The sequence below is a fragment of the Prionailurus bengalensis genome, chromosome A1, assembly GCF_016509475.1.
Source record: "Prionailurus bengalensis isolate Pbe53 chromosome A1, Fcat_Pben_1.1_paternal_pri, whole genome shotgun sequence".
Classification (NCBI taxonomy): Eukaryota; Metazoa; Chordata; class Mammalia; order Carnivora; family Felidae; genus Prionailurus; species Prionailurus bengalensis.
The window spans coordinates 239,935,857-239,963,472 of record NC_057343.1 but is presented as its reverse complement, the minus strand read 5'-3'; the positions used below and the strand labels follow the sequence as shown (position 1 = coordinate 239,963,472).

Below are 27,616 nucleotides of genomic sequence, written 5' to 3'. Positions count from 1 at the left end.
CTCGCCAACCAGGATGTGCCTCCCGGACTTCGGTCCAGGCCTCTGCTCCTTGCCCCCCGTGGGACCCAGCTCCGGACCCAGCCCGAGACCCACGCTGGGACCCACCCTGGGACCCACCTGGCAGCCACTCTGGGCTGACCTGGAACCGCCCTTCCTTCCTTCACTTCCTGACCTCTGCTCCCCCGCTGGAAGGGGAGCTCTCCCAGGACGGGTCTCCTCCGCCCCCGCCTGGACCTGGCCCACCCCGTGGAGCGGCCCCAAGGTCGGCCGATGGAGGAACGAGGGTCTGGATGCACCTGAGGATGCTGACCCCTGAGGAGGAGCCCCCTGTCCGCACGGGGGTCCGGAAACGGAACCTCAGGATGCAGGGCCGCCTCTGTGTCAGGACAGGGCAGGGACACGGGAAGGGACGGGGCAGACGCTCTCTCTGCCCTGTCTGCTTGCCAGGAGCCTGTGCGTAAGCCCCGCTCCAGACGTTCCCGAGAGTAGTGAGGGTGCCTTCCGGCAGGTCCCCTCGGACCGAGCCTCGGGGGATGGGTCGGGGCCAAGCCTGGGAGGAGGCCTGCCAGGGAGCCAGTGACCTGATCTGGGCCAGCCTGGGCAACCACGTCCCCGGGTGCACCTGTGGGTTACGGCTCCGCTGCCACGCCCCAGGGAAGGACGCCCGGGTCACTGGATGTCTCTGTGTGTGGCCACCAAGAGTCGAGGGTTGGAAATACCGGCAGCACCTGGGCCGGAGGAGCCCTGGGAGGACACCCCAGCACCATCAGCAAGCCAGTGAGGCCCCATCTCTGCCACACCCACTGGAGGCCTGGAGGAGCTGCCGCAAAGGGAAGCCGGGACCCCACAGCAGGACAGGAGTGGCTCTGCCCTCTGGACCCGGGATCGCAGGGACCTGTCTCTTCGGGACCTCAGGCTCACCGGAGTCCAGGGGCCGTGGGCCTGCTCTGTCCTGGTGTACATCCCTTCCTAGCCCTGAGCTGACAGAGTGGTTGGAGAGGACGGGTCACGCTGACTGGTCCAAGGTAGTCATCATCTATCCATCACCCATCCTCTGTGTCCGTCAATTGGTCACCGAACTGTCTACCCATCCACTGGTCATCCTAGCAACTACCCACTATCTATCACCTGTTTTACCATCATCTATCTATCCAAACATCTATCATCCATCCATTACCTATCTCTCCATCAATCCATCATCTATCTATCCATCATCAATCCATCTATTCATCCATCCATCATCTGTCTACCTACCTACCATCCATCTATCCAATCCATCCGTCCATCCATCCATAATTTATCTATCCACCTACCTATCTACCTACCCATCCATCTATCCAATCCAATCCATCCATCTATCATCTATCCATCTATCTACATACCTACCTATCTACTTCTCCATCCATCCATCATCCACCTACCTATCTATCCATCCATCCATCCATCCATCCACCCTTCATCTATCCATCCATCTACCTACCTACGTACGTCTCCATCTATCCATCCATCCATCCATCTATCATCTATCTACGTACCTATCTATCCATCCATCAATCCATCATCCATCCATCACCCATCTATCCATCTATCTACCTATCTATCCATCCATCATCCATCTATCCAATTCATCTGCCTATCCACCCAACCATCATCTATCTATCCATCTACCTATCTATCTACTTCTCCATCCATCCATCCATCATCCCTCTATCCTTCATCCATCTATCCACCTACCTACCTATCTATCCATCCATCATCCATCTATCCAATCCATCCGCCCATCCGTCCACCCATCATCTATCTATTCATCTATCCACCTATCTACTTCTCCATCCATCCATCCATCAATCTATCATCCATCTATCCATCTACCTATCTGTCCATCCATGATCCATCTATCCAATCCATCCATCATCTATCTATCCATCCATCACTATCTATCCATCTATTTACCCACCTACCTATCTACTTCTCCATCCATCCGTCCATCCATCATCTATCCATCTACCTACCAACCTACCTATCTATCCATCCATCCACCCATCATCTATATATGCATCTATCTACCTACCTACTTCTATAAACATCCATCATCCATCCATCCATCCATCCATCATCTATCTCCCTACCTACAGACCTATCTACCTATCCATCGATGCATCTATCCATCCACTTATCTATTAATTCTACTTTCCATCTATCATCCATCATCTACCTGATCTTCGGCAACCTCTCACATCTGCCATTTCCTCTTCTCTGCCTCACACATGAGCGTCTTTCTGCAGCATCAGTCTGGCTTCTTCCTGTGCACTGCCCAGTTTTCCTGCTCGAAGTACTAGCCTCTTTACGTTGTTCTCACGTTATTTTCTTCGAATTCTTCCTCCTCCCGCCACTGGCCTCTGACACCCACAGCCTCCTCCTCCTGCAAGAACACCGCGTCTGCCCATCGGCCTTCCCCACGTGAATGCTCTCCCGCTTTCCTCGCTCTCACGGAGCACCCGCCTGCTGCTCTCACGGCTTCACTGCCTGTCCTCGCGTGGACCGCTGTGTGCTGCTCACCCCGCCCTTGCCTGCGGGTGCCTCTCACCGCTGCTGCAGCTGCACAACCTTGCCCTGCCACTCCCCTGCTCCCTGGGGGCTAGGAGCTGCACCTGCCTCCCCTCCTACCTGTTCCCCCATTTCTGCCTGGGGGCCGCGCCTTCCCTCCTCGCGGCTGAGCGCCACACCTGACTCTCACCGCCTCCTGGTGGCATCGGGCAACAATCTTCCAAAAGGCCCCCGGTCCCCCGCCTCGTCCCCCCAAATCCCGGCCACCCTTCCCCGTGAGGCCATTCCCCGGGCAGCCACTGGGGTCCCCACCATCTGCTAAAATCTAGTGCACCCGAATTTTCAATGATCTGCCCTGAATGCCTTTTCCATCACTGCCCGCTTCTGCCCATGGCCACCCCCATTTCTGGGTCTTGTCTCCCTAAAATGCTGCTGTGGCTTCTCTCTCCCTGTCCTGGGAGACCTCTGTCCCACAGCCTGGCCAGGCCTCCTCCCTTCACGAGGCCGTCCCCCAATATCTGCACACAGAACGAACGCGTCCTGTGCTGGAGAAACGCATGGCCCGCCGCAGACCTAGTTTCTGATGTGGTGTGACTTAGACGGCTCCCGTGTGCCACGGCACCATACGTGAGTCACCAACAAGGTCTGGCTTCCCCAGGAGGGGGTCTTGGTCCGTGCACCCGTGCTGAGCAGGGAGCCAGAGCTTGGGCTGCGTTCCAGGTGCGTGGCCACACTTGCTGGCACAGGCTGGGCAGAGGAGGCCGAGGGCCTCTGTCCGGGAGAGGGGTGGGCCACGCGGAAGGTGCCGGGTGGAAGCAGCCTTTTGTTCTGTTCCTGCAGAGACGGAGCAGGGGACCCGCTCCCCCAACTTTCTCATTTGGTCCATTCAGCTCCCTGCCGCGCCCGCACGTCCCTCTGTTTGGCCTGACAGTGCACTCTGGTGGGCGGGGCCCGGGGCCGGCGGACACAGCAGGGCAAGTAAGAGGCTCCGGCCCCACTGCCGCCTCCGGGGTCCCTGCCCCAAAACACGGGGGGAGCCCCGCGGCACGGAGCCTGCTAGCGCGTGCGCACAGCGGGGCCACGAGCGAGGCCGTACTCACAGAAGACTCGCAGAGTCGGTGGAAGTCTACGCTCAGGTACGCTCGGATGCCGTCGACGGCCCCAGGGAGAGTGAGTCCTCGAAGAAGCAGGGCAAAGAGGACGGCGTACGGCATGGTGGCCGTGATCCACACAACCTGGGAGAACACAGTGCCACCAGGCGTCACCGGCCACCCACCGGCAGGGCGGGCACAGCGTCACCGTGGTTGGTGGCCTCCGGATGGGAAACCCATCGTCCCAAACAGTCACGGGATGCCAGCTCAGCAAAGTCTCCCTGCAGCGCACCGTTAATGCCCTCTACCCTGTAACTTTCCCAGGGATTAAAATGGAACAGACCATTTGGCAGAGAAGGGACATTCCTCTTCTGCATTTGGTCTGCAGCAGTGGGCGGGAGGGGCTGAGTCCCTGATGAGTGAGACGCAGTGAATTTGCACTGGGTGCGCACACGCACGCGTAGTCGGCGTGTAGCCGACGGACTCCGGGCTGTGAGACGGAGGGAGGAAAGGAACCCGTCTTCACCGAGAGGCTCCCGGGGGTTGGTATCCTACTCCATGCATACAGCAAGCGATGCACGTTTTGGTCAAAATTGCTTTGGGTGCCCAGATAACCACCAAAATATTTTCATCGGCAAACACCAATTTATGTGTGCTTGCGTTCACGCTGGAAACACCCTGCCGTGAGCGCCTTTCTCTTGACGCCATTCCTTACCCACGGCCACCTGTCCACTTGTCAACCTACCACAGCCACCTGCGCCCTCCCCAACGTACCACGGCCCACCTCTCCACTCCCAACCCAACCGCGGCCCCCAAGTTCACTCCCCGAGCATGGCCGTGTGTCCTCTCCCTAGTGGGCAAGGCCTCACCTTCCCAGAAGTCTTCACTCCCTTCCACAAGCTAAAGTAGAGGAGGATGATGACCAGCACCAGGCAGGATGTGAGCTGCCACCGAGGGGGGCCCAAGTCGTCGATGCCACGGCTCTCGTGAAGGTGCAGCACGCCTCGCCTGGAGAGGGTGGGACAGGCGGGTGCTTCGGGGTGCTGCCTCCCTACCCAGAACCGGAACCGTAAAGCTGAGCTTGCCCAGAGAACTCCCCGCCCCCAAGAGGCCTGGCGGAAATCCCCCGGCCCGATGGGACCAGAGACCCCGCTCAGAAGGGTCAGGCCCAATAGCGTGGCTGGGGGGCAGGGCCCATGCCCTCGAGGGCTGTATCTTGCCGGGAGCCCGCAGAAGCCCAGCCCCGACCTCTCGCTCTCAGCGTCCCCGCTTTGCGGAGCTGCAGAAACCAGAGGGAAGGTGCTCAGTGATGTGGTGCCCTGCGCGGTGATCCAGGGCGCCCTCGGCAGAAACGAGGCTGAGCTCGGGACACACAGACGCCTTCGCCGCTCTCTCAGGGGACGGCGGAACGGCTGGCAGCACCCGCTCTCACGCTCCAGCTGCCTCGAGCAGGGTTCCGCGGGTAACGGACTCAGGACGACTCTGCTCCAGGCTTGCCCAAGAACCCGTCTCGTGGAGGGAACCCATCCTCAGGGCAGGCCACGAGGCCACGAAGAAAGGCAGCGGGACTCGTGGCCCACGGAGCACTCCCTGGGGGCCGGTCTCTCCTTAGATCCCTGCGAACATCTGCGGGGGTCCCGGGTGCCTCTCTGCCCGGCATCCCCTTAGATCCCGTGCCCGTGTGCGAGGGTCCTGGGCACCTCTTAAAATGTTTTTCTTTTTTAATGTTTATTTATTCTTGAGAAAGACAGAGACAGAATGCGAGTGGGTTAGGAGCAGAGAGAGAGGGAGGCACAGAATCGGAAGCAGGCTCCGGGCTCCGAGCCGTCAGCGCAGAGCCCGACGCGGGGCTCCAACTCACAAACCGCGAGATCGTGACCTGAGCCGAAGTCGGACGCTCAACCGACTGAGCCACCCAGACGCCCCCCTGGGTGCCTCTTTACATGCTTTCTCCTTAGATACACAGAACCCTTAGTTCCCGTGACCACCTGTGGGGTCCTGGGCGCCTCCCTGCACCGTAGTCCCTTAGGTCCCCGTGACCGCCCGCGGGGAAGGTGGCGGCACCATCACACTCGCCGTGCACCCGCTGCCTGGCCTCGGCGGCCGGGATTTCGGATCGACCCTGACGGCAGGCTGTGCCGCTGCTCCAGGAAGCGCAGCGGCCCCGTTTTATGAAAGGAGCCATCACTGCCCAGGTTTGCTGAGGTCCTAAGAGAAGAATCCTGATGCCCACGGGAGAAATCTGCGCACCCCAGAGCTTCCCACCAGCTATAGGCGTCACGGAGCCATGGTGGAGGAATCCAGGCTTCCAGACTCCGGAATCAGAGTTTCGTGGCGGGGGGGAGGGGGTGACGGGCACGAACAGAGCCCAACTCGACACTCCCAGCTCCCTCAGCACCACCAAAGTGTCACATCAACCTGTCTCCTCTATGGAGTGCAGGCCACCCCTCACGTGACAGGAGCCCCCGACCCGACACACACACATGCTGTCTTCTGTGTGAGGTCTAGGAGTGGAGATCCCTGGGGCAACAACGCTCGGGCAGCTGTGCCCTGCCCGTCCTCCCCGAGTCCGTCCTCCCGGAGGGCTGCCCTCCCCTGAGTCCGTCCTCCCCGGAGCCTCCCCCGGCAGCACCATTTCCAACGACTTCCTTCTCCTCTCCCCTCCCCGCAGCCCTGGCCCTGCCTGACGCCCCCGCGTCCTGGCCCCCCAGCCAGACCACTTCACCCAGGCCCTCTCCTCACCAACAGAAGTCTCTTTGGGACGACAGCGCCGAGGGAGGCCGCGTGGCCGAAGGCCCAGTCACACCTCGGCCTCCCTGCAAGGCCTCACACACGGGTACCGGTCTGCGACGTGGCAGACAATCGGAAGCCGGACGAAGGACACCAAACGTGTGTTTTCAGACGAGACCGGAGATGATGCAGGGCTGCCCCCCCAGGAGAAGGCAAGGGATGAGGTGAGCCCAGTAACGCCCCAGCTTCCTGTCTGGCAGGGTGTCCCCGAGGCTGGGGCAGGCGTGTCCCAAGGACCGCAAGTGACGGCAGTGTCGATAAAGCTCAGGTGGCCGGAGGTCTGGGAAGGACGCGTCCCCGTGTCCACCAATTCACGGTGCAGGACCCGGGGGCTCCCGCAGGCCAGGGCGGGGCACCTGTGGGTCACACGGGGAGCTCAGGGGAGGCCCGGAAGCGCCACACGGCAGTGCCCAGAACCACCGAGAGACAGCTTACGGACCGGCGTCAAGACGATAAAGCTCTCCGCGAGCAAATTAACTTCCCGCCAGAACGCAACTAACAGTCCTTAAAGGAAGACGACAAAACCTAATGCAAAAGTCAAACTTACTACGTCCGACGTGGAAGAAGAAAATTAGCAGACACACAGGCGGAACACGTGGCCTACAACCACAACACGAAACTTAAGTCGAGACGGGAAAAGGACCCGATGGAAGAGGTAAAATGGTAACGTTCTTGGAAGAAAAGGGCAAGTCTTTGTGACCTTGGGTTTGGCAATGGGTTTTCTGATATGACATCAAAATCACAAGCAACAACGACAAAATTGATAAACCGACTCCATCAAAACACAAATTTTGTGCATCAAAGGACACTACTGACAGAGAAAAAGGTAACTCACAGAATGAGAAAACAGGTAAGCGAGTAACAACCAGAATATGGAAAGGTTTGTATCTCGATAACAAAATGCCCCCCAAACAATTCAATTTAAAGATGGGCAAAGTGGGGCTACATCAGACTAGGAAGTTTCTGCACAGCATAGGAAACCACCAACAAAATGAAAAGTCAACTTTATCCGAAGAAGATGAAAACACTAAGTCGAAAATATACTTGCACCCCTGTGTTCACTGCAGCTTTATTTACAAAGGCCAAGACAGAAAAACAACCCAAGTGTCCATCGACAAATGAACACGAAAAATATGGTTCATCGATACAGTGCAATAGTGATCAGCCTTAAAAGGAAGGAAACTGACAGCTGCTACAGCAGGGATGGCCCCTGGGGACATCACGCTGAGTGAAATAAGCCAGACACGAGGACAAACGCTGAACGATTCTTCCTACACGAGGTCCCTACGGTCATCGAATTCATAGAGACAGAGCACAAGATAGTGGGCGCCAGGGGCTGGGGTGGGGGTGGGGAGGGAGTTAGTGTTTCACGGGGACAGAGCTTCAGTTTGGGAGAACGAGAAAGTCCTGGAGATGGATGGTGGTGACAGCTGCACGGTGCCGTGACTGTGTAATATTAAACCGCACGCTTAGAACGGTTAAAGAGATGTATTTTGTTATGTAGAGTTCACCACAATTTACGGAACTCCCCCCAAAACAACGCAACATGTTTCAGAAAAACTAAAGCAGAGAGAATTCGTTGCCGGCAAGTCTATGCTGTAGGACGTGTTAAAGGAAACCCTTCAGAAAGGAGGAAATGATGCCCAAATGGAAATCTGGATCTGCACAGGGCAGGGAGGGCACCAGAAACAGCGGACGTGCTCGTAAACATAAAAGGTGTTTTTCCACTTAGACGTACCCGGAATACAATGCACCGTTTAAAGCAAAATAGTAGCAACGCGTTATGGAGTTTATAACAGATGTGGAAACAAAATCTGTGACAATAAAGGGCAGGAGTGAGAGTGGGAGCACGCTGTTGTAAGGCTCCTAGTTTCCGCGTGGAGTGGCAGGACGCCATCTGAAGGTAGACCCTGACGAGTTACAGACGTGGGTCATAAACCCGGTAAACAGCCACAGAAATGAAAACAAAGAGCGGCTATAGCGTATTAGCCAACAGAGTAACTCAAACGGAAGCCTAAGTGTTCGTTAATTCCAAAGGAGGGACGAGTAGAGGAAAGAAAACACAAAGAGATGGGACACAGAGGAAAAACGTGGAGACGAAAGACTTAAACCCGACCTCGTGGAAGATTATTGAACGGAAAGCCCTACGACGAGGCAGAGATGGCTGTACCGCATAAACGGCAAGAACCATGTCTACGCCGCCTGCAAGAAACGCGCGCTCGGTACGACACACGTGGGTTAAAAACACAGGATGGAAAAGGTGCCGGTGCAAACGCGGCCCACCGCGGGCCGGGGAGGAACGCTGCTGCCGGACAAAGCTGCTCCAGGAAGAGGAACGTGACCAAGGGGGACATTTTATATGGAAATGGGTCCGCTCAAAGACTTGACACACACACACACACACACACACACTTCGCCACAGAGTCCCAGAAGCACAAGTCAGGCAGAAGCCGACGGAATCAAGACGAGGCACATGCACAGCCCACATTCCCACGGCGCGTCCCACAGCCGGTAGCACGGTGGACAGTGAGGACGCAGAAGACCCGGCGGGTGGCACAGGAGCTCACGCGACCCGTGGGTGCAAGTCCCTTCCCGGCGACAGCAGGACTCACGTTCTGTGCCAGTGCACCCACGATACCCACCAGCGTAAACCACACACTAGGCACGAAAGGTCTCAGTAGAGTTTGGAATAATGAGGCTTTGTACATATATTATGTCACTAAATCAGAATTAAATCAGAAATCAAGAACAGAAGCGGATCTAGAAAACCTCCAAAATTTTCGACACTAAACGGGAATGCCTCCAAAATCTCCCATGAGTCAAAGAAGAAATTACCAGGCGGATCAGGGAATACTTGGAACCGAATGAAAGTGAAAACAGCACCGGGAGCTTTGGGGGAGCAGCCAAAGCCGTCTCCTAGAGGCAAACGTGTAAGTAGTTTTAAACGTATAGCTCTCTAGTTTACAGTGGAAAGTAGGCGACGGTGGTGTCGATAAGTGTCTGTGGGACTCGGGGACGTTTAAAGTGGTTGGGGTTACACGAGCCTGTTTGGGGGTCTCCAAGCCCACGGGCGCAGTCCTGGCTCGGCCCTCATGGCCGTCCAGCGAGTCCCCCGCGCGGTTTCTCAGCCCTGGGAGCCACAGCCACGAGCCTCTGGCTTCTGCTCCGAGCCTGCAGGGTCTCCTCGGGCACGCCCACCAGGGACTGAAACTGGGACCCTCGGCTGGCGCAGGGGCTGCCGAGGACAGCGGTTCTGGGGCTCCGCTTTCTTGGGGAAGATGTGACGAGAATAACAGCAACATCAGTTTTCACTCTGGGGTCTCAGGAGGAGCCACGTGCTTGTCGGAGTCCTTTCCCCCGTGAATCCGTCCACGCCTCCGAACAAAAGACAGGTGGCCCCCAATGGCGTCACTTGGCACCTCTCAGCCTCCGTGAGCTCTCCAAACTTCAAAATTGCACGGGTATCCATCTCGAAATAGCGAGAGACGCCTCAGCACGAAACCTTAGTCCCCAATTTGTTGGTGTAACGACGGATTAGACCCAAGCCAGCACCGAGCGGCTGAGCGTCCCTCAGCGTGGTGGGCCTGACCGTGGGGCCCCAGGTGCTCGCGCGCCACTGGGTCCTCATCTCCCCTTCCTGGTGCAGGGGGTCCCCTGCGGACCCCTTACCTCTGATCCCAAGCTGAGCCGGCTCGGGCCACAGGGGGAGGGCACACGCAGCCGGGGCCCGGCCCGTCAGCGAGACACCATCACGTTTGGGAAACGGAGCAGTTAGCGAGACAGCGGCAAGCGACAGCAAACTCGACTCCTCCTTTCCTGGGCAATTCTCGCTTCCTCGTCGCACCGCAAGTCCCACCCACACACTCAGATAAACTTCCCCCGGTCTCCTTTCTCACAGACGCGCCTGGCCGGGGTCTCTTGGGCAAGTCAAGAGGGACAGACAGACCTCTGAAACCAGCCGGCCACCCCGGAGAGCTGGCGGGGCTCACGGCCCCCCCGCTCCCGTCAACCCCCCGTTCGCTCTCCTCCAGTCACCAACCACCACCGACGGCGTCCTAAAAACACAAGCAAGTCCCATGGCACACGACGGTCACCCGCCCTGACTGCTCTTCCTGGCCACGGTCTGGGGAGAACGTCCTCCCAGCATCGCCCAGACCCTCCCAACCCACCTGACCTGTCCCCGCCCCTCGATGCCACTTTCCACGACAGAGATTCGGTCCCCGCTCGGGGCTCAGAATCCCAGAACAAAGCATTCGGAGTCTCAGTGTCCGAAATGCAGTTCAAATCCAGGACACCCACCTCCCTGCTGGCGGTATCTTGGAAGTCCACAGGTCGGGTCGCCCGGCTGCCCGGAGGCGCTGTTTCTCTCCCCTGTGCCCGGGACAGGGCCCCTTTCTCCCAGGAAAGGCCTCCTCGAACCGTTCTGGGACAGAAATGGAGATCCTGGGGCGGGGGGGTGTCTGTCCACCTGCCCAGTCCCTGGGTCTTCTCGGAAGGACGGGGCTGACGCCTAGACACCCAGACACTGTGTTTCTCAGCTCACGGTTTTCAACTCCACGCGTGTTTTGCAAACGTGCCTATTTGCTGGTGAAACCAAAGTTGTTTTATTTTCGTCGGTCGAAGTTCCTTTTGCTAAGTTGTGAGCAGACTCATTTTCACATAGAAACGTTAACAGAATATATGTAAGCGGACAGCTGAGACTCAGTCCCCAAAAGAAACGTCCCACTGGCTGTGAAATTGTGGCGTCACGGGAAGCCCCTGGGATGCCCTGTGCTCACCTCCGGAAGAAGCTGCCTGTGGGGACGCTGAGGCAGCCTGAGCTACGCGGGGACCCGGGAGGGGCTCCCGGAGCCGCTCCACACGCCACCCGGCCCGCTCACGTTTACCAACGTGTCTCAGGCACACCACTCCGCCAAGGCCGGGTCGGCGTCGCCCCGGCAGGGCGGCCTTGGGACACAGCGGGTCCTCGGCAAGTGTCTGCATTCTGAGGAGAAGCGATGTACCCATCGGGCCACTGACGGCCCTTCCAGGCTGGGTCGGGCCACGTGGGATAAGAGCGAGGGGGGCAGGAGCCGTGGCAGAAAGGACCCCGAGAAGAACAGGTTCGGCCAGAGTGACGTGTCCGCAGGTGGTGGATGCCAAGTGGCGCGGAGGGCAGGGGCTGGAAGGGGGGGCACCGGGAGCGCCATTGGACGTGGGGACCGAGGGCAGCCTCGGACCAGAACTAATGTTGCGTTTGTACCGGAAACAGAACATCTCGGAAAAAGCAACAGTCAGCGTGTTGAGCAAGGCTGGAGACCAGTCCTGCACAGCGTGCAGGGGTGGCCGGGGGAGCGGACGAGGCAGAGCCCGGCCCACTCGGGGGGCGCCGCCCCCCCACCCCCCTGCCCTCCGTGCGCCGCCTCCGCCAGCCTCCCGCACCCACACCAAGGCTGCCGAGGACTCACCCCGCGAGAGCGTCGCTGGGCCACCAGAGGTGGGATTCGGCACGGCGCCCCCCCCTCCCCCCCCCCCCCCCCCGAGAGCCCACGGGCACGGGACGGGGGCGCAGCACAGGGCAAGGGCCCTCGGCACACCTCGCGGGCAGCGCGGCCGGGGCGCCTGACCCCCGGGGCTCCCGCATCCCGCCCTGCCCAAGGCAGCCACGGAAGGGCCGTGTCCCCGGAGCCCCACTTACTCGAAGTACTCGGTGGCGGGCGTGGTGTGGAGGGTGCGGTTGGGGCCCGAGCCGGGGCCGGCGGAGCGCGCGTCCACGCAGTCGGGGCTGTTCCACGTGTTGTTGCAGTGGACCCACGGCAGCTCCGCGGCGAAGGAGGAGAAGAAGTAGTGCAGCGCCCAGGCGATGATGACGTTGTAGAAGAAGCCCACGTACAGGGAGATGAGGATGACCGTGAAGCCCACGCCTAGGGCAGGGAGCACACCGCGTCAGCACGCGCCTGGGCGGGGCCACACGGCGTCAGGGCAGGGAGCACGCGACGTCAGCACGCGCCTGGGCGGGGCCACACGGCGTCAGGGCAGGGAGCACGCGACGTCAGCACGCGCCTGGGGCGGGGAGCACACGGCGTCAGGGCTGGGAGCACAGGGCGTCAGCACACGCCTGGGGTAGGGAACATATGACGTCAGCACGCGCCTGGGCGGGGCCACACGGCGTCAGGGCAGGGAGCACGCGACGTCAGCACGCGCCTGGGGCGGGGAGCACACGGCGTCAGGGCTGGGAGCACAGGGCGTCAGCACACGCCTGGGGTAGGGAACATATGACGTCAGCACGCGCCTGGGCGGGGGCACGCGACGTCAGCACGCGCCTGGGCAGGGAACATTTGACGTCAGCACGCGCCTGGGCGGGGGCACGCGACGTCAGCACGCGCCTGGGCAGGGAACATTTGACGTCAGCACGCGCCTGGGCGGGGGCACACGGCGTCAGGGCGGGGAGCACGCGGCGTCAGCACGCGCCTGGGCAGGGAACATTTGACGTCAGCACGCGCCTGGGCGGAGGCGCACGGCGTCAGCAGGCGCAGCCACCTCCCCTCCCCAGGCCGGCTCCTTGGACCTTGGACGCCTGGCAACTTTTCTAAGTACCAGAGACAACCAGTGAGCGCTCAGTTGCCAGAATTCCCGCCAGGGTCACAGAAAGAGGACTGTGCCCACCCCCCGAAATAGCCATGGCCATCTCTGAGCACCCAGAGACATGCAGGGTCACCAGGGCCACCCTGGCGGAACCAGGCACCCGCAGACAGTGTGACTAAGGGCCGTCTGTGGCCATCCACTACCACTTGCGGCCGCTCAGCATCAACATGGTCATGTAGGGCCCCCAGGCCACACAAAGCCATCAGAATCATCTAGTGCCACCATCACAAGGTAGGACCATCCGGGACACCCAGGAATGCAGAGCACCACCAAGACCCAGCGGAGACCACCCCAAACCATACAGGTCACCCAGGAATACCCAGTATCTTCCAGAGCCATCCAGGGCCACCAATGGCCATTAGATAACCAGGGTCCTCCACATTCACACACAGCTACCAAGAGCCACTCAGAGACATTTATGGCCACCTATGGCTGCTCACACCCCCTCAAGACGACCCAGGGCAAACAGAGTCATCTGGGTTTACTCATAGGTACCCAGAGCCACCTGGAGTCACCCGGGGCCATGCATGAGCATCCAGAGTCTCCTGAGGCCACTGATGGCCTTTTCCAGTGACCTTCCCAGTGTCACGAAACCTGGCATTTGGGATCTGTCATCGAGGGGCTCCTGGCCCCTCGTGAACGAGGGCAGAGTGGCAAGCGGTCTTTGGGGCTGTGCTGTCCTGACTCACGGCAGATGGGGCTGGCCTCCGCCCACTGGCCAAGGTGCCCTTGCTCAATGCCAGGCAAGGCCGCCCCGGTCCTGCTACGGCGGCTCCCTGCGGTAGGCGCCACGCACGGCTATTTTCCTTCCAGCTCTGCGTCTCGGCTTCGCAGGCAGGACTCGTGTGGACGAGAGCTCTGGCTTGCTTTACTAAAGTCTGTTTGGCTGCTACGTCCCCGTCCTGCCTGCTCGTGGCCGGGAGGGGGCAGGAGGGCGGGGAGCATGCCTTCGAGGTGGTGTTTATAGGAAGAGGCTTGGGTTGTCTTTTATGAACGGAACCCTGAGAAGAAGTAAGTCAATGCTCAGGGCACTGCACCGAAGTCGCCTTCCTCCCCCGGAAGCAGAAAGAGGCAGTAAAGTTCATTGGTGCACATACATTAAACAGATCCCGTATCGGGAGGGCCCTAAAGTCAAATGGGCCCTGTTGTGCAAACCCTCTCGGAATATGTGTGCAGCAGCAGTGGTGACCACAACACAATTTTCTGTGCAAGGTCTTCTCCCACGTGGACTTGGTCAACACTAAACCAAGCTATATTGCAATTCTGCTCCCTGGGTTCCCAGGAGAGAGGCCGGGCCACGGTTTACAGCGAATCTGCCCGGGGCAGCCGTGCTGTGGGGAAGCCGTGTTCCCAGGAAAACGTGCTGTGGGGAAGCCACGGTGCTGGGAAGCCGGGCTGTTTAGAAGAGCATCACAGAAGGTTCTCCCTGGCAGGGGGCCGACTGTGGATGCCTGACCTGAAACCATTCTGAGGTTAAAAGTGTGCAGCCTGACCCTTGGGGGAGTCAAGGGAGCCTCTGAACCAACCCGAAGCAGATCCAGACCCACCTTGCGAAGGAAGAGTTATCTTGGCCGCGGCCCTTCCTGCACCCGTGCCCCGTGCACAGCCCCCTGCTAAGCTAGGTTTCTCCACCTTCCTGCCAGAGTGACAAGGTCGCCACGGGCCGATGTGGCTCCCAGAGCACGAGGGCCTGCCCCGTGGCAGCCGGGCACCGGAGGCCCTCCCGCATACGAGGGTCGCCTCCCCTGGGCTGCCCTCCAGGTGCCCACATGCCTGGGCAGAGGGCCCAGTCCCCAGGAAGGTGGCTGTGAAGGTGGGCTATTTGTGGGGTCACTCCAAGTCTGTCCCAGGTGGACACAGCCTCACAAGCCCACGGGCTGGGCCACCATCACCACACTCCGGTTCATGTCACTTTGGGCCCCCTCCCGGCGGCTGCAGCCATGTTCCTCCTTGCAAGAGCCTCTAAATAAAGCTGCACCTGACAGAACTCTTCTGTCGCGGATGGCATAGGACCGCGTCCCCCGGTGGGCGGGCTCGCCCTGTCCCGAGTTCCCAGGAAAACATGGGAAATCCGCCCACTCCCGCCACCCCCCTCCTTCCCCCAGCCCCTGCTCCCCCCCAGCCCCTTCTTCCCCCCAGCCCCTTCTCCCTCCTGCCCCTGCTCCCCCCCGCCCCTGCTCCCCCCCAGCCCCTGCTCCCACCCCTGCTCCCCGCCCCACACGCCCAGCCCTGGCTCCTGCTCAGTTCCTGCTCCTGGGACCCCGGGACTAACCGTGAATTCCAGCCACGGGTCTTAATGTCTGGTTTCTGAAGCTTCTGTTTTCCTCAGTACTTCTTTATGTTGACTCTATAAACTTTAGCCTTTACAGTTAACTGTGTGTATTTTATCTCATTTTAAGCTACTTCAAATTCTTTTTTTTTTTTAATTTTTTTTCAACGTTTTTAAATTTATTTTTGGGACAGAGAGAGACAGAGCATGAACGGGGGAGGGGCAGAGAGAGAGGGAGACACAGAATCGTTAACAGGCTCCAGGCTCCGAGCCATCAGCCCAGAGCCTGACGCGGGGCTCGAACTCCCGGACCGCGAGATCGTGACCTGGCTGAAGTCGGACGCTTCACCGACTGCGCCACCCAGGCGCCCCATCAAATTCTTTTTAGAAAGAGGAGTTTGATGAATCACACCGAAAATATCACAACTGTCTCCCACTCGGCAAAACAGGGTGCTGTGTCTCCACAGCACCGGGAGGCAGGTCTGTGTCTGGCAGGTAACTGGGCCACCTAAGGGGGGGCATCCCGGTGGAGCCCACCCCCCACCCCCAACTGCGCGGGCTGCTGCCTCCGGGAGCCTGTCGGGAGCACCGGCCACAGAAGGTGCTCCTGGAGGAGTGGCCTGGCTGTCCTCACGACGGTCACTGCAGGCCACTGCGAGGAACACACAGGATTCCTCCGGACAGTCTGGGCATCCTGAGTGTCTGCTGGGTCTGTGCGTGTGCGCACGTGTGCGGAGGAGAGGGACAGAGACAGAGACAGAGACAGGGAGACAGAGAGGGAGAGACAGGGAGAGACACAGACAGGGACGCAGAGACAGGGAGACACAGATGGGGAAACAGAGAGAGCCAGGGAGACATAAAGAGAGACAGGAAGGGAGATGGGGGCAGACGGAGAGAGATGAGAGACAGAGAGACAGGGAGAGACAGGGGGAGAGAGAGAGTCCACCCACAGGGGCCACGCAGCCCCAGCACGGCCCTCCGCACGGATGGGTGTCCAGAACTGGACAGAAGGTGTCTTGGGCTGCAGGCAGTGTGGACGTGGGGCTGTGGGGCAGAGGGAAATCTGAAGGAAGCAGTGTCTGCCCGCGGGTGCTCCGGGCCAGAAGGAGGTGAGACGCCCCGCACCTGGGCTCCCCTTCTCCCTGAGGGTGCTGGAGCTCCTGCTACCGGGGTCACGTTTTCCTATTAACCCCTCCGTTGGGTTAAGTCGTCCTAACGGGCGCCTGGGGGGCTCAGTCAGTCAAGTGTCCGACTTCGGTTCAGGTCACGATCTCCCGGTTCCCGAGTTCGAGCCCCGCGTCGGGCTCTGTGCTGGCAGCTCGGGCCTGGAGCCTGCTTCGGACTCTGTGCCTCCCCCTCTCTCTGACCCTCCCTGCTCGCACTCTGTCTCTCTCTCTCTCTCAAAAATAAATAAACAAAAAATTTTAAAAAACAAGGATTAAGTCGTCCTTTGAGATCTTCGGGAATCAATCGCTATTGACACTTTATAAACTGCAATATAAAAACCTCTCTACGTTGGCAGCTTCTCTGGAGAACATCCTTCTCCTGGCAGGACATACGGAGGCAGGGCGGTGGGTGCTCGGGGGTCCCCGGCGGGAGCGGGGGGGCCCGGCTTGGGGCACGTGAGAAGCAGACACACTGCAGACGCACAGGGCCGCTGCCCGCAAAGCCAACAAGGCAGCCGGCAGCGGGAGGCCACCCCCGCCCCGCACTGCCCCCGGGGGGTCACCCGAGGACGCACGGACAGCACTGACCACGGCGCTGGCGGCGCGCGGGCCAGGGGGATGGGCCGCTCCGGCCGCGTCCACGCTGCGCGCGCACGGAGACGCCGCGGTGCCGGCTGCTTCCCCCGCCACATCCCTCCATCGGGCTTCACGGAGGAAGAGACCAGCGTCCGGCCTCTTGTGTGGCCGTGCAGAGGGGACGCCCAGGCCCGGCACCGGAAGCCACAGCCGCGGGCCTCGTTCTGAGGTTGGGGGGGGGGGCGGGGGGGGGGGCGGGGAGCGGGCAGGCCTCTCCTGAGTTCTGTCTGGGGGACCCACCGGTCACGTAGCGGAGGGACAAGCTGCTACCATCCCGAAGCTCGGCAAGCGGGCCCTTAAGAAGGAAACCCGCACAGCGCCGGAGGGGACATCGGGCCGGGCCAGTCCCCGTGCTTCCGCTGCCGGGCGGGCGGTGCCCCCGGAGCCCCGGCCACACGGCCGCGCGCCGTCCTCGCTCCTCGGGCCCCGGCAGCTGCCATCTCTGACCATGACCCACCGGCCCATCCTCGCGCGTCCCGGAGACCGGGGGGGGGGGGGGGCTTCCGTCCTCCTGCAAACACACTGACTTTTCAAGGATTTCTCGGGAAGTCCTTGGACTGATCTCTCGGCAACCGTTTTCGTGATGAAACCCGGCAGCGCGCCCGCGTCTCCCCACGAATCCTCCCCGAGCCACGGGCTCCGCAGGCGCGGTGTGGCCCGGAGGCCGCGCTCAGGGGGAGACGGCCGGGACTCAATCCCACGCTGCCCCCCGGCCAGGGACATCATCCTTGGTGCCCGAGTCTCCAGGATGGGGACAACACAGAGGGCCCTTCTTCCCTGGGCTTCTCACGAAGGTGGAGGGAGGCGACCGCGGAGGAGCTGACTGCCAGGCTCTCTACCTCGGCTCAGTACAAGGCGCCCCTGTCTCCTGGCGCCCTGGCATCTCAGCAGGCGACTGGAGGGAGGGCTCAGCACAAAACTAGATCCCTAGATACACACAGGTGGCCCGCTAGAGAATAGATAGTGAGAGAGATGGAGATAGATGGGGGATGGGGGACAGGGGATGGGGGGATGGGGGATGGGGGATGGGGGGTGGGGGATGGGGGCAGGGTATTGGGGGACAGGGGAGGGGGGAAGGGAGAATGGGGGATGGGCGGATGGGGGTTCAGGGGGACAGGGAATGGGGGATGGGGGATGGGGATGGGGGATGCGCAGGTGGGGGGATGGGTCACAGAGGGATGGGGGATGGGGGCACGGGGGGACAGGGGGATGGGGGACAGGGGATGGAAGAAGGATGACAGGCAGATGACAGGGGTTGATACATGACGGGTGACAGGTGGATAGATCCTGGATGGCAGGTGATAGGTGGCTGACAGGTAGACAGAGGGACACAGGTGACAGATGACATGAGTTGAATTGCGTCCCCTCCAAAATTCACTTGCTGAATTTCTAAGCCCCAGTAGGTCACGGTGTGACCTTATTTGGAGGCAGGGTCTTCCCAGAGGTAATCAAGGGAAGTTGGGCTGTGAGGGTGTGCCCCCGTCCCGTGTGACCGGCGTCCTCAGAGTTATAGGGACACGTGTAGGGGAGGTCTGGAGCAGATTGTCCCTCACGGCCTCAGGAGGAATGCCTTCTACCCCCCACGCACCTCGATTTCGGGTTTCTGGCCTCGAGCAACGTAAGGCAACAAAGGTCTACTCCTCAGGCCGCCCGGCGCGTGGGGCGTTGTACACGGCCGCGGCCGGCCGACGCAGAGAGACGACGGGTGGATGGACGGCCCGTGACGGGCAGAGGGCAGACCGACAGACGGACGGGTGTTTTTTTCCTGTCTAGCGCATAAACACCGACAGCACGGCCCCCGGACGGCAGGCCTCACGGCAGGGACGCGCGCTCCCGAATCCCGTCACCACAGGTCGAAAGGAGGACCAGAGTTAAGATGCTACGTCCAGGGGCAGAGACGGGGAGCAAAGCGGGAGCGAACGCACACGGCTTGGGCCGTGCCACGGCGGGGTGTGGGGCGTCCCGCCGTTACCTTTCAGCAGGGGGCAGATCTTCCAGACGCCAGCGGCCCCTTCCCTGGTGAACTGCCCCAGGGCCAGCTCCATGTAGAAGAGCGGCACCCCAGCAATGGCCATGAAGAGCAGGTAGGGGACCAGGAAGGCGCCTGTGGGACAGGACAGCATGTCAGCCCGCGGGCTGCGGCCGGGCCCGTGTGCTCCCCGGGGCGCGGCCGTCCCAGCGCCACCCACACCGGGTCTCCCGCCGGTTCCCCCCTGAAGCTCCCTGCGTGGCCACCCTCCGAGGGGAAGTCCCTGGCTGGGCCGGGTGAGCCCCCTACCTCCCTGCCCGGCCCCCACTGTCATCGGCGCCCTGTCATCACGTCCCCACTGAAACCCCGGCCGTCCCTCGGGCCAGGCTTGAAATCAACCCGAGAGCAGAGCAGATGAAGCCCCTGCCCACACCCCGTCTTTGCTCCTGGGTCCGGCCTCCCCCTGCCCTGCAGACGCCGGCCTCCGCCCCGCGTGAGCTCTAACTGCCCGCCGGGAGCTGAGGTCCAGTCCTGCCCTTCGTGGGGTCCGTCACCCACCCCCAGCTCTCCGTCCTCACAGCCTGCCTCGGCGGGGGGTTACGTTGACAGGTGCCGCGTGAGGAGCCGGCGTCCCTCCAGGGTGGCGCCCGGCCCTCCTGTGGCGGCCCCCCGTGCTGGGCACAAAACTCGGGGCCTCGCGGGCCCCGGCCCACACGAGGGGGCTTTGCCGCGGCTCTGGTCCCGGGGCGGGGAGGGGGAGGCAGGGAGGCCCCGCGGCTCCTTGCACCTGCCTGGGCCCCAGTGTTCTCCCCTCGGCACGGGGTGGGGGCTGGGAGGGCCTCCCACGGAGGTCCTTCCAAAGCCCTCGTGTGTGCGGCACTGAGTGACCACGGGGAGCGGCCACCAACTCAAGGGTTTCTCCGCCTGAGGGCTTTGGGTGACCCGTGCCTGTTTTCGTTTTCTAGTCCCGAGGCAGCTGTGGGGGAAGGGCTGGCTGGCTTCGGGGCAGGCGGAGGGACACTTTCTCCGCTACTCCACGCTCAAGGGCCTCCGCACCGTTCGCAGACACTGGCTTAAGTCGGCCAAGGGTACCGCTCTGCGGGCACCTGAGAATGTTCCCCGCAGGGTGACCCGGCCCCGCCTCTGCCCCCGTGTTTGCGGGCTCCCCCCGCCCCCGGGGACTCCGCGGGCCCCACTCACCGCCGCCGTTTTTGTAGCACAGGTAGGGGAACCGCCAGACGTTGGCCAGGTCCACGGCAAAGCCGACCACCGACAGGAGGAAGTCGACCTTCTTGCTCCAGGTCTCTCGTTCTCGGGTCTCCACGGGCGTCTGCGTGGGGTTGGTGAGGGCGGAGCTGGTGAACTGCACCCCATTCCGCTCCTTGACCAGGACGAGTTCCACGGCCTTGGGGCCCGTAGCGTTGGGCTCCTTAGCCGGGGCCACGCCGGAAGACATGGGCACCTCCGGGCGCCGGCTCTCACTGGTGCGCAGCCTGGGGCCTCGGACTCGGTGCGTCCTCCTCCGGCCTTCAGCCAGCATAGGAAGTAAGCACACACAGGAAGGCAGCGGCTCAGGAGCCCGGACCGCGGGGCGCCTCGCCGCAAGAGCAGACTCGGGCAGAACAAGCGCAGGCCGAGCACCTGAGACGCCACGGCCAAGGTTGGGGACACTAGGAGAGGGGAAGTTCCTGTGGGGGGGGGGCGGGACAGCCCGTGGAAACCTCAGGACAGACACCTGCCACCTGCCTTGCTCCCCCCCAGCACCCTCTCTGTTCCTACACCTGCCACCTGCCTTCCTCCCCCCCCACCTGGCACCCTCTCTGTTCCTACACCTGCTTTGCTCCCCCCCCCCAGCACCCTCTCTGTTCCTACACCTGCCTTGCTCCCCCCCCCGGCACCCTCTCTGTTCCTACACCTGCCACCTGCCTTCCTCCCCCCCACCCGGCACCCTCTCTATACCTACACCTGCTTTGCTCCCCCCCCAGCACCCTCTCTGTTCCTACACCTGCCACCTGCCTTCCTCCCCCCCACCCGGCACCCTCTCTATACCTACACCTGCCTTGCTCCCCCCCAGCACCCTCTCTGTTCCTACACCTGCCACCTGCCTTCCTCCCCCCCCACCTGGCACCCTCTCTGTTCCTACACCTGCTTTGCTCCCCCCCCCAGCACCCTCTCTGTTCCTACACCTGCCTTGCTCCCCCCCAGCACCCTCTCTGTTCCTACACCTGCCACCTGCCTTCCTCCCCCCCCACCTGGCACCCTCTCTGTTCCTACACCTGCTTTGCTCCCCCTCCAGCACCCTCTCTGTTCCTACACCTGCCTTGCTCCCCCCCCAGCACCCTCTCTGTTCCTACACCTGCTTTGCTCCCCCCCCCAGCACCCTCTCTGTTCCTACACCTGCCTTGCTCCCCCCCCAGCACCCTCTCTGTTCCTACACCTGCCTTGCTCCCCCCCCAGCACCCTCTCTGTTCCTACACCTGCCACCTGCCTTCCTCCCCCCCACCCGGCACCCTCTCTATACCGACACTTGCCTTGCTCCCCCCCCAGCACCCTCTCTGTTCCTACACCTGCCACCTGCCTTCCTCCCCCCGACCCGGCACCCTCTCTGTTCCTACACCTGCTTTGCTCCCCCCCAGCACCCTCTCTGTTCCTACACCTGCCTTGCTCCCCCCCCAGCACCCTCTCTGTTCCTACACCTGCCTTGCTCCCCCCCCAGCACCCTCTCTGTTCCTACACCTGCCTTGCTCCCCCCCAGCACCCTCTCTGTTCCTACACCTGCCACCTGCCTTCCTCCCCCCGACCCGGCACCCTCTCTGTTCCTACACCTGCCTTGCTCCCCACCCCCCCGGCACCCTCTCTGTCCCTATCAAAGTTCAACACTGTGTCATCTCTAAGTCTGCTTTTTAAAAAAGGTTTATATATTTATTAATTTTTTTTTGAGAGAGAGAGAGAGAGACAGAGCGTGAGAGGGGGAGGGAGAGAGAGGGAGACACAGAATCCGAAACACACTCCAGGCTCCGAGCTGTCAGCACAGAGCCCGACGCGAGGCTTGAACCCACGGACCGTGAGATCGCGACCTGAGCTGAAGTCAGATGCTCAACCGACTGAGCCACCCGGGCGTCCGTGATTGTACTTTTAATAATAACGCGAAACGTCACCTCTGCCCACATCGGCAGGGACTCATTTTATAATCTTCACGTAGCACTCAAAAGTCAAGTCTTCGTAGCAGGTGCATATGTGTTCTTGACACACAGCAGTAAAGGTGAAGAACAAATTTTTATACCCAGGGTCGCCCACGGTGATTCCGCTCCTCGTGGAATGCCCCCGTGATGCCCTCCACCTGTGGCCGGGGACTCAGGCGCCCCCGCTGCAGGCGGGCAGACCACAGCACTGTCGTCACTTAGCTGGGGGCAGACGGGATCCCCTGGTCAGAAACTTTCCCAAGGAACTGCTTCCAAGATACTTTCCTAAAACTCCACGCAGCATAATTAGAACAGAAGGATTACGCACAGACATAGCAGGTGGCCCCGACGGCTGCGACGGTGCCTTCAAACAGGACCCCTGGCTTTGGGGTCCATCAGGATTGTTTCCATTGCACACACATGCGTGTACACACACATGCGCGCGCACACGCACACACACACACATGCACACACACATACATGCACATACACGCATACATGCACACATACACGTGCACACACACATACACATACATATGCACACACAGATACACACGTATATACATGCACACATACACGCACACACATACACGCACACACGTACACACACGCGCGCACACGCACATACGCACATGCACACACATGCACACACACATATACATGCACACACACGCATACATGCACACATACACGTGCACACACATATACACATACATATGCACACACAGATACACACATATATACATGCACACATACACGCACACACGTACACGCACGCGTGCACACACATGCACACACACCCACACGCACACACATGCACACACACATGCGCACGCACACTGTGCACACACATGCCCCGGTTGAGGCAGAAAAACCGACATTGGCTCTAATGGGCGTCATTTCCCTCCGCGTTCAAACTGGAACGAGGACTCTCGATACAAGTTACTTCCCCACCACTTGTGTGCGGCCCCTTCTCCTCCAGTGACAAACCCAGCCTTCCCGAGATGCCGGAAACCCGGGCCTGGCTTTGCAGGGGCTGAGGACCAGTGGGACTGGCCTGTGGGTGCAGCAGGGAGGGCTGGAGGGTGCCCACGGCCCACAGCAAGCCTCCCCCCCCACTACAGGCACACCCCGGGAGCCCACGCTAGTATCTGGGGCGAGCAGACCCAAACCTTGAAGCCACGGCCTCAGGGGCCAGGTTTGGGTACAGAAAGCAAGGCGTGGCCTCTCGGAAAGCTCCGCTCTGTGCCCAGAACGAGGCGCTGCGCTGGCCGATGAACCCGTTCGCTCCTGTACTCCCTACCCTCAGCCTGGGCCCGCAGCCCCGCGTCTCCGCGCCCGCACCCCTTCTTTGCAATCCCACAGTCTTCCCGCCAAGACGAGGCGCTGGCCGAGAAAATCACCCGGATCGGTGATTGCTTCGCTCCCGCCGGCCTCGCCCGGTTCGGGCCTGTGCGCCCTCTTCCCTCCCCACCCCCCCACCCCCCGGCACTCCAGGGGCCACCGCGGCGCGATCGTCCCCGCGCCGCCTCCTCGCGGCACACCTGTCGGCACCGCCTCAAGGTCGCTGCACGCCCCCGTCAGCCACTTTTGGAGACGCCGCGGTCTGCAGCCCGCGGGGCCCCCGACGGTGCCCGCCCCGGCTCCGCGCCTCCGGGCCAAGGGCTTCGGGGTCCGCGGGGGGGAGCGGCGCGCCCCGCGGATGCGCCCCGGCTTACCTGCCCGCCCCGGCCTCGTCGCCGCGCTGGGGTCCCGCCGCCGGGCGCCCGCGAAAGCTCCAGCGCCGGCTCGGGTCCCGCAGCGCCGGGCGGTCGCGGCCTCGGGGCTCTTATGGTGTCGCAGGCCCGCCCCGCCCCGCCCCGCCCCCTCCCCGCCCCGGGTGGGCGGAGGACCAGACCCGGGCGCGCCCCCGTCCCCGCCCCCGCCCCCGGACCCGGCAGCCCGCGCAGCTCCTCTCCGCCGGGGACCTCGCGCATCCCAGGGCCTCGGACGCGTGGGAGCGGGGACACGTCCGGGCTCCGGGTGTCGCGGGCCCAAGACGGCGGCTGCCCGGAGGAACCGGTCCCGGCGTCCCCGCGTCTGCCCCGGGGGAGCGGCGGGCGGGGAGGGAGCGGGGCGGCGGGCGCGCCGGGCGCAGCGCTGGGACTCGCGGGCGGAGCTGGGCGCCCCGACTCGCCCCGTCCCTCTGCTGCGCGGACCCTGGTCCCCAACCGTCCGGCGGCACCGACTCCTCCCCCAGCAGCCTCCCTTCCCGCGGCCGGCGCCCCGGGCGTCTCCCAGCCGGGGCTCGCGCGGAGCGAGGTTCGGTCGGCGGCGCGGGGTCCCGGGTCCGGCGGGTGCTGTCCCGTCGGCGTCCCCGGCCCCGCGGGGCTGACCCCTGCACCTGCTAGAGCCGCCCGGGGCACTTCCTTGCCCCCCTGGGACCCCGTGCCAGGGCCTCTGGGCCGCCAGGTACCTGGCGGTCGCCCGGGGCCTTCTGGAGCCGCGCGCAGCCACTGGGACCGTAGGCCCGAACGGTGCGCCTCGGGAGCCGGTTTCTCCGGAGGGGCCTGGAGAGCCGCGGCGGCCGGAGCCCACCCCACTCTGGGACCCAACAGGCCCGGAATCTTTGTCGACGTGCCCGCGACGAGATTGTACGTGTTCCAGGCCACCACCAGGGCGCAGGACCCCGACGTGCGGGGAACGGTGTCAAGGTGAGTGGCCGCCTCCGGGGGACCCAGTCCCTGGCGTGACCTTCCTCCTGGGGAGCCTTTGGTCTCCCCACTGTGCGTTCGCGGCGGCGGGGCGTCCGCGCCAGTCGGGGCTGCGCCGTGCGTCTGGGCCCCCTGCGGTCGCTCCGCGGCGCTCTGTCTGTGCCAGGGGACCTGAGCATCCCTGTCCCTCAGAACCATGCCAGCACTGCGCTCCAGCCCCAGCCCCGAGGCCGCCCTCGCTGCCTTTCACCCCGCCTCCTGCTAACCCAGGACCCTTCCCCGGAGCCCCAGGAACTGCTCTCCCAGACCCAACCACAACCAGGCAGACTGGGGGCCTCAGGCTGCGTGGCCACAGGAATAAAAATACCACAGGACGGGAGGCTCATGAACCAAAGAAATTTATTTGTCCCCGTTGCGGAGGCTGTCAACTCAGGGTCAAGGCACTCAGTGGCGACCCGGTCCTGGTCCCTAGCGGTCTCTGCATCTGCACCTGGAGGGAGCTCCCTGCACCCTCATGACCTAAGCACCCCCAGAGGGGTAGGATCTCAACACGCGACTGTGACAGAGACACAACTCAGTCCCCAGAACTCAGGGAGGTGACAGGGAGTTCAGAAGATGGGGCCAGACCACCCTGAATGCGTCACCCGGCCGTGGCCGTCGCTCAAGGGCTGCCTCTCCCCGCACAGGCTCAACAACTCGGGTTTCAGGGAAAGAAGTGGCCGAGCGACAGAGCTTTAATCAACAAGGACAACGACAGAAAGGTTTTCTTTCCAACAAGGGAAGCCAAGGCACACGGTGGGGGGGGGGGGGGGGAGTTCAGACATACGGACACACGTCCACTTCTCTCAGTTCTGGAGTCCGCAAGCCTGAGGTCAGGGTGCCGGTCAGGTCTGCGTCCGGAGAGCCTCTCGGGCTTGCGCTCACGTGGTGGGCGGGCAGGGGTGCTGGGGGAGGAGAGACGAGTGGGGCGTGGAGATGGATGGACAGAGTGCACTTCCCGGCCTCTCCTCGAAAGGGCACTGATCCCATCGCGGGCCCCTCCCGCCTGACCTCGTCTACCCCCAGTCAGCTTCCCAGACCCCCCCGGCCAGTGCACAACACTGGGGCCCCTGGGAGTTAAGGCTCCAGTTTTGGAGGCGCACAGACTGTCTGTGGCTCACAGCTCCGGACTGAGGTGTTGATGTTATTCACACCGAGCTGCACCGTCCTAGGGTTTCATTTCCCTTCTTGGAATTTTTTTGCTGTCCCTTGGATTAATTATTACCTGTTTTGTCATTCGTTCATTTTCCACGCTCCTGTTATTAATTCAACTCCAAACTCTCCAGCAAAGGTATAAATCACCTTTACGTCTTTTAAGCCTTGGGAGGCAGTTGGGACTTAGAGCCTCCTGCCTCTGCCCGGTAGAACAGCTGGCCCTTCAGTCCTGGCACCCCGCCATCGTCCCGGCATTTCCCGTGACCTTGACTCTGGGAACTTCGGACACGCTCTCCTTCACCACGCCCCCGTGTCCAGGACCCCACGCGCTCTGTCTTCTATTTTATCACCTTGACCTCACCACCGCCTGCTTCTCGGATCTCCTCTGCACCACAAGGGAGGAACCAGGAACTCTATGTCCTCGAGTCCCTGCCCCATACGGTTCCAGGTTAGAATTTGCCGGTAAGAGACAGTCATAAGTGACCAGACAGCGGGAAGCAAAGTGGAAGCCATTACCCCCCAGAGGCATGCCGCCAGCTCTGATGGCACCTGTTCAATTCTTAGCCGCCCCCTCAGGCCTTTTCAGAACCACCTGCTTTAGCTGCTCGTGAGGGCTCAGCTCCACCTTCAGGGCTGGTTTCCTAACTGCAGTAACTCAACTCACATCCTGGTCTATGCAGCCACCGATGCAGTGAGTGCCCCCCACCCCAACGATTATGCGGAAAGACCGTAAGGCCGGTTTCCCCTCACATGGCAGGGAGAGCAGTACGCCCCCCGTCTCAGCACTATGTCAACCCTCCAGCTCACCGTCACGTCCAGTCCACAGACAGTTATCGCCTGTCACCCACTCCACAGCGCACGACATTGGTCCACACCGCCAACGGCGTGCTGAATCAACCAGGTGAGCAAGAAATAGAAAATACCAAGATGCTTCAGTGAGACACAAGCATACTAAGGATCGGGAAAAAAATAGAAACATAAATATTCCAAAGCTTGCCATCTTGGTGAAATTTCTATGGGTCCACAGTTTGGGACCGGGCGAGATACACATCCAAATAAAAGCTAGCTACACCTGGCGATCTACTTCTAAGGAAGAATCAGCATATGTGGCGAATGTCTTTGGGTTTTGGGGTTTCCAATTGGGAATGCGTCTCTGACCCATTTCCTGAGTTACCCCCAAGGTGTTCAATTTCGAGGAGAGCCCAGAGCAGGAAGGGTTCCGTAAGGGTGTGATTATTCTCAGACTGTAGCATGTATTGAAATCCCCTAAATAAACTGTGTTTATGGTGCATTAAGCACAGATCTCTGGGGCTCACCCTCAGGTTTAGATTCGGTAGGTCTAAGGTGGAACCTGAGGACTTTCATTTCTGACATGACGAGTTCCCGGGTGGTACTCATGCTGCGGGTTCAGGGACCCCCTCTCAGCAGAACCAATAGGGTGGGAGGGGTTTCCAG

At 61.5% G+C, this 27,616-nt stretch overlaps 1 protein-coding gene across 1 annotated transcript in view; it reads right to left on the bottom strand.

The window, feature by feature from the left end:
- Window positions 1-25,165, bottom strand: part of SLC6A3 (solute carrier family 6 member 3) — a 41,880-nt gene extending 16,715 nt beyond the window's left edge. The window contains exons 1-7 of the mRNA XM_043574275.1: window positions 24,473-25,165; window positions 23,993-24,353; window positions 20,293-20,619; window positions 19,096-19,227; window positions 12,106-12,331; window positions 4,508-4,646; window positions 3,648-3,782 (exon numbers count right to left, since the gene is read on the bottom strand). Coding sequence (XP_043430210.1) covers window positions 3,648-3,782; window positions 4,508-4,646; window positions 12,106-12,331; window positions 19,096-19,227; window positions 20,293-20,619; window positions 23,993-24,353; window positions 24,473-25,165 — 2,013 coding nt within the window. The remainder of the gene's footprint in view (window positions 1-3,647; window positions 3,783-4,507; window positions 4,647-12,105; window positions 12,332-19,095; window positions 19,228-20,292; window positions 20,620-23,992; window positions 24,354-24,472) is intronic.
- Window positions 25,166-27,616: the final 2,451 nt, after the last annotated feature.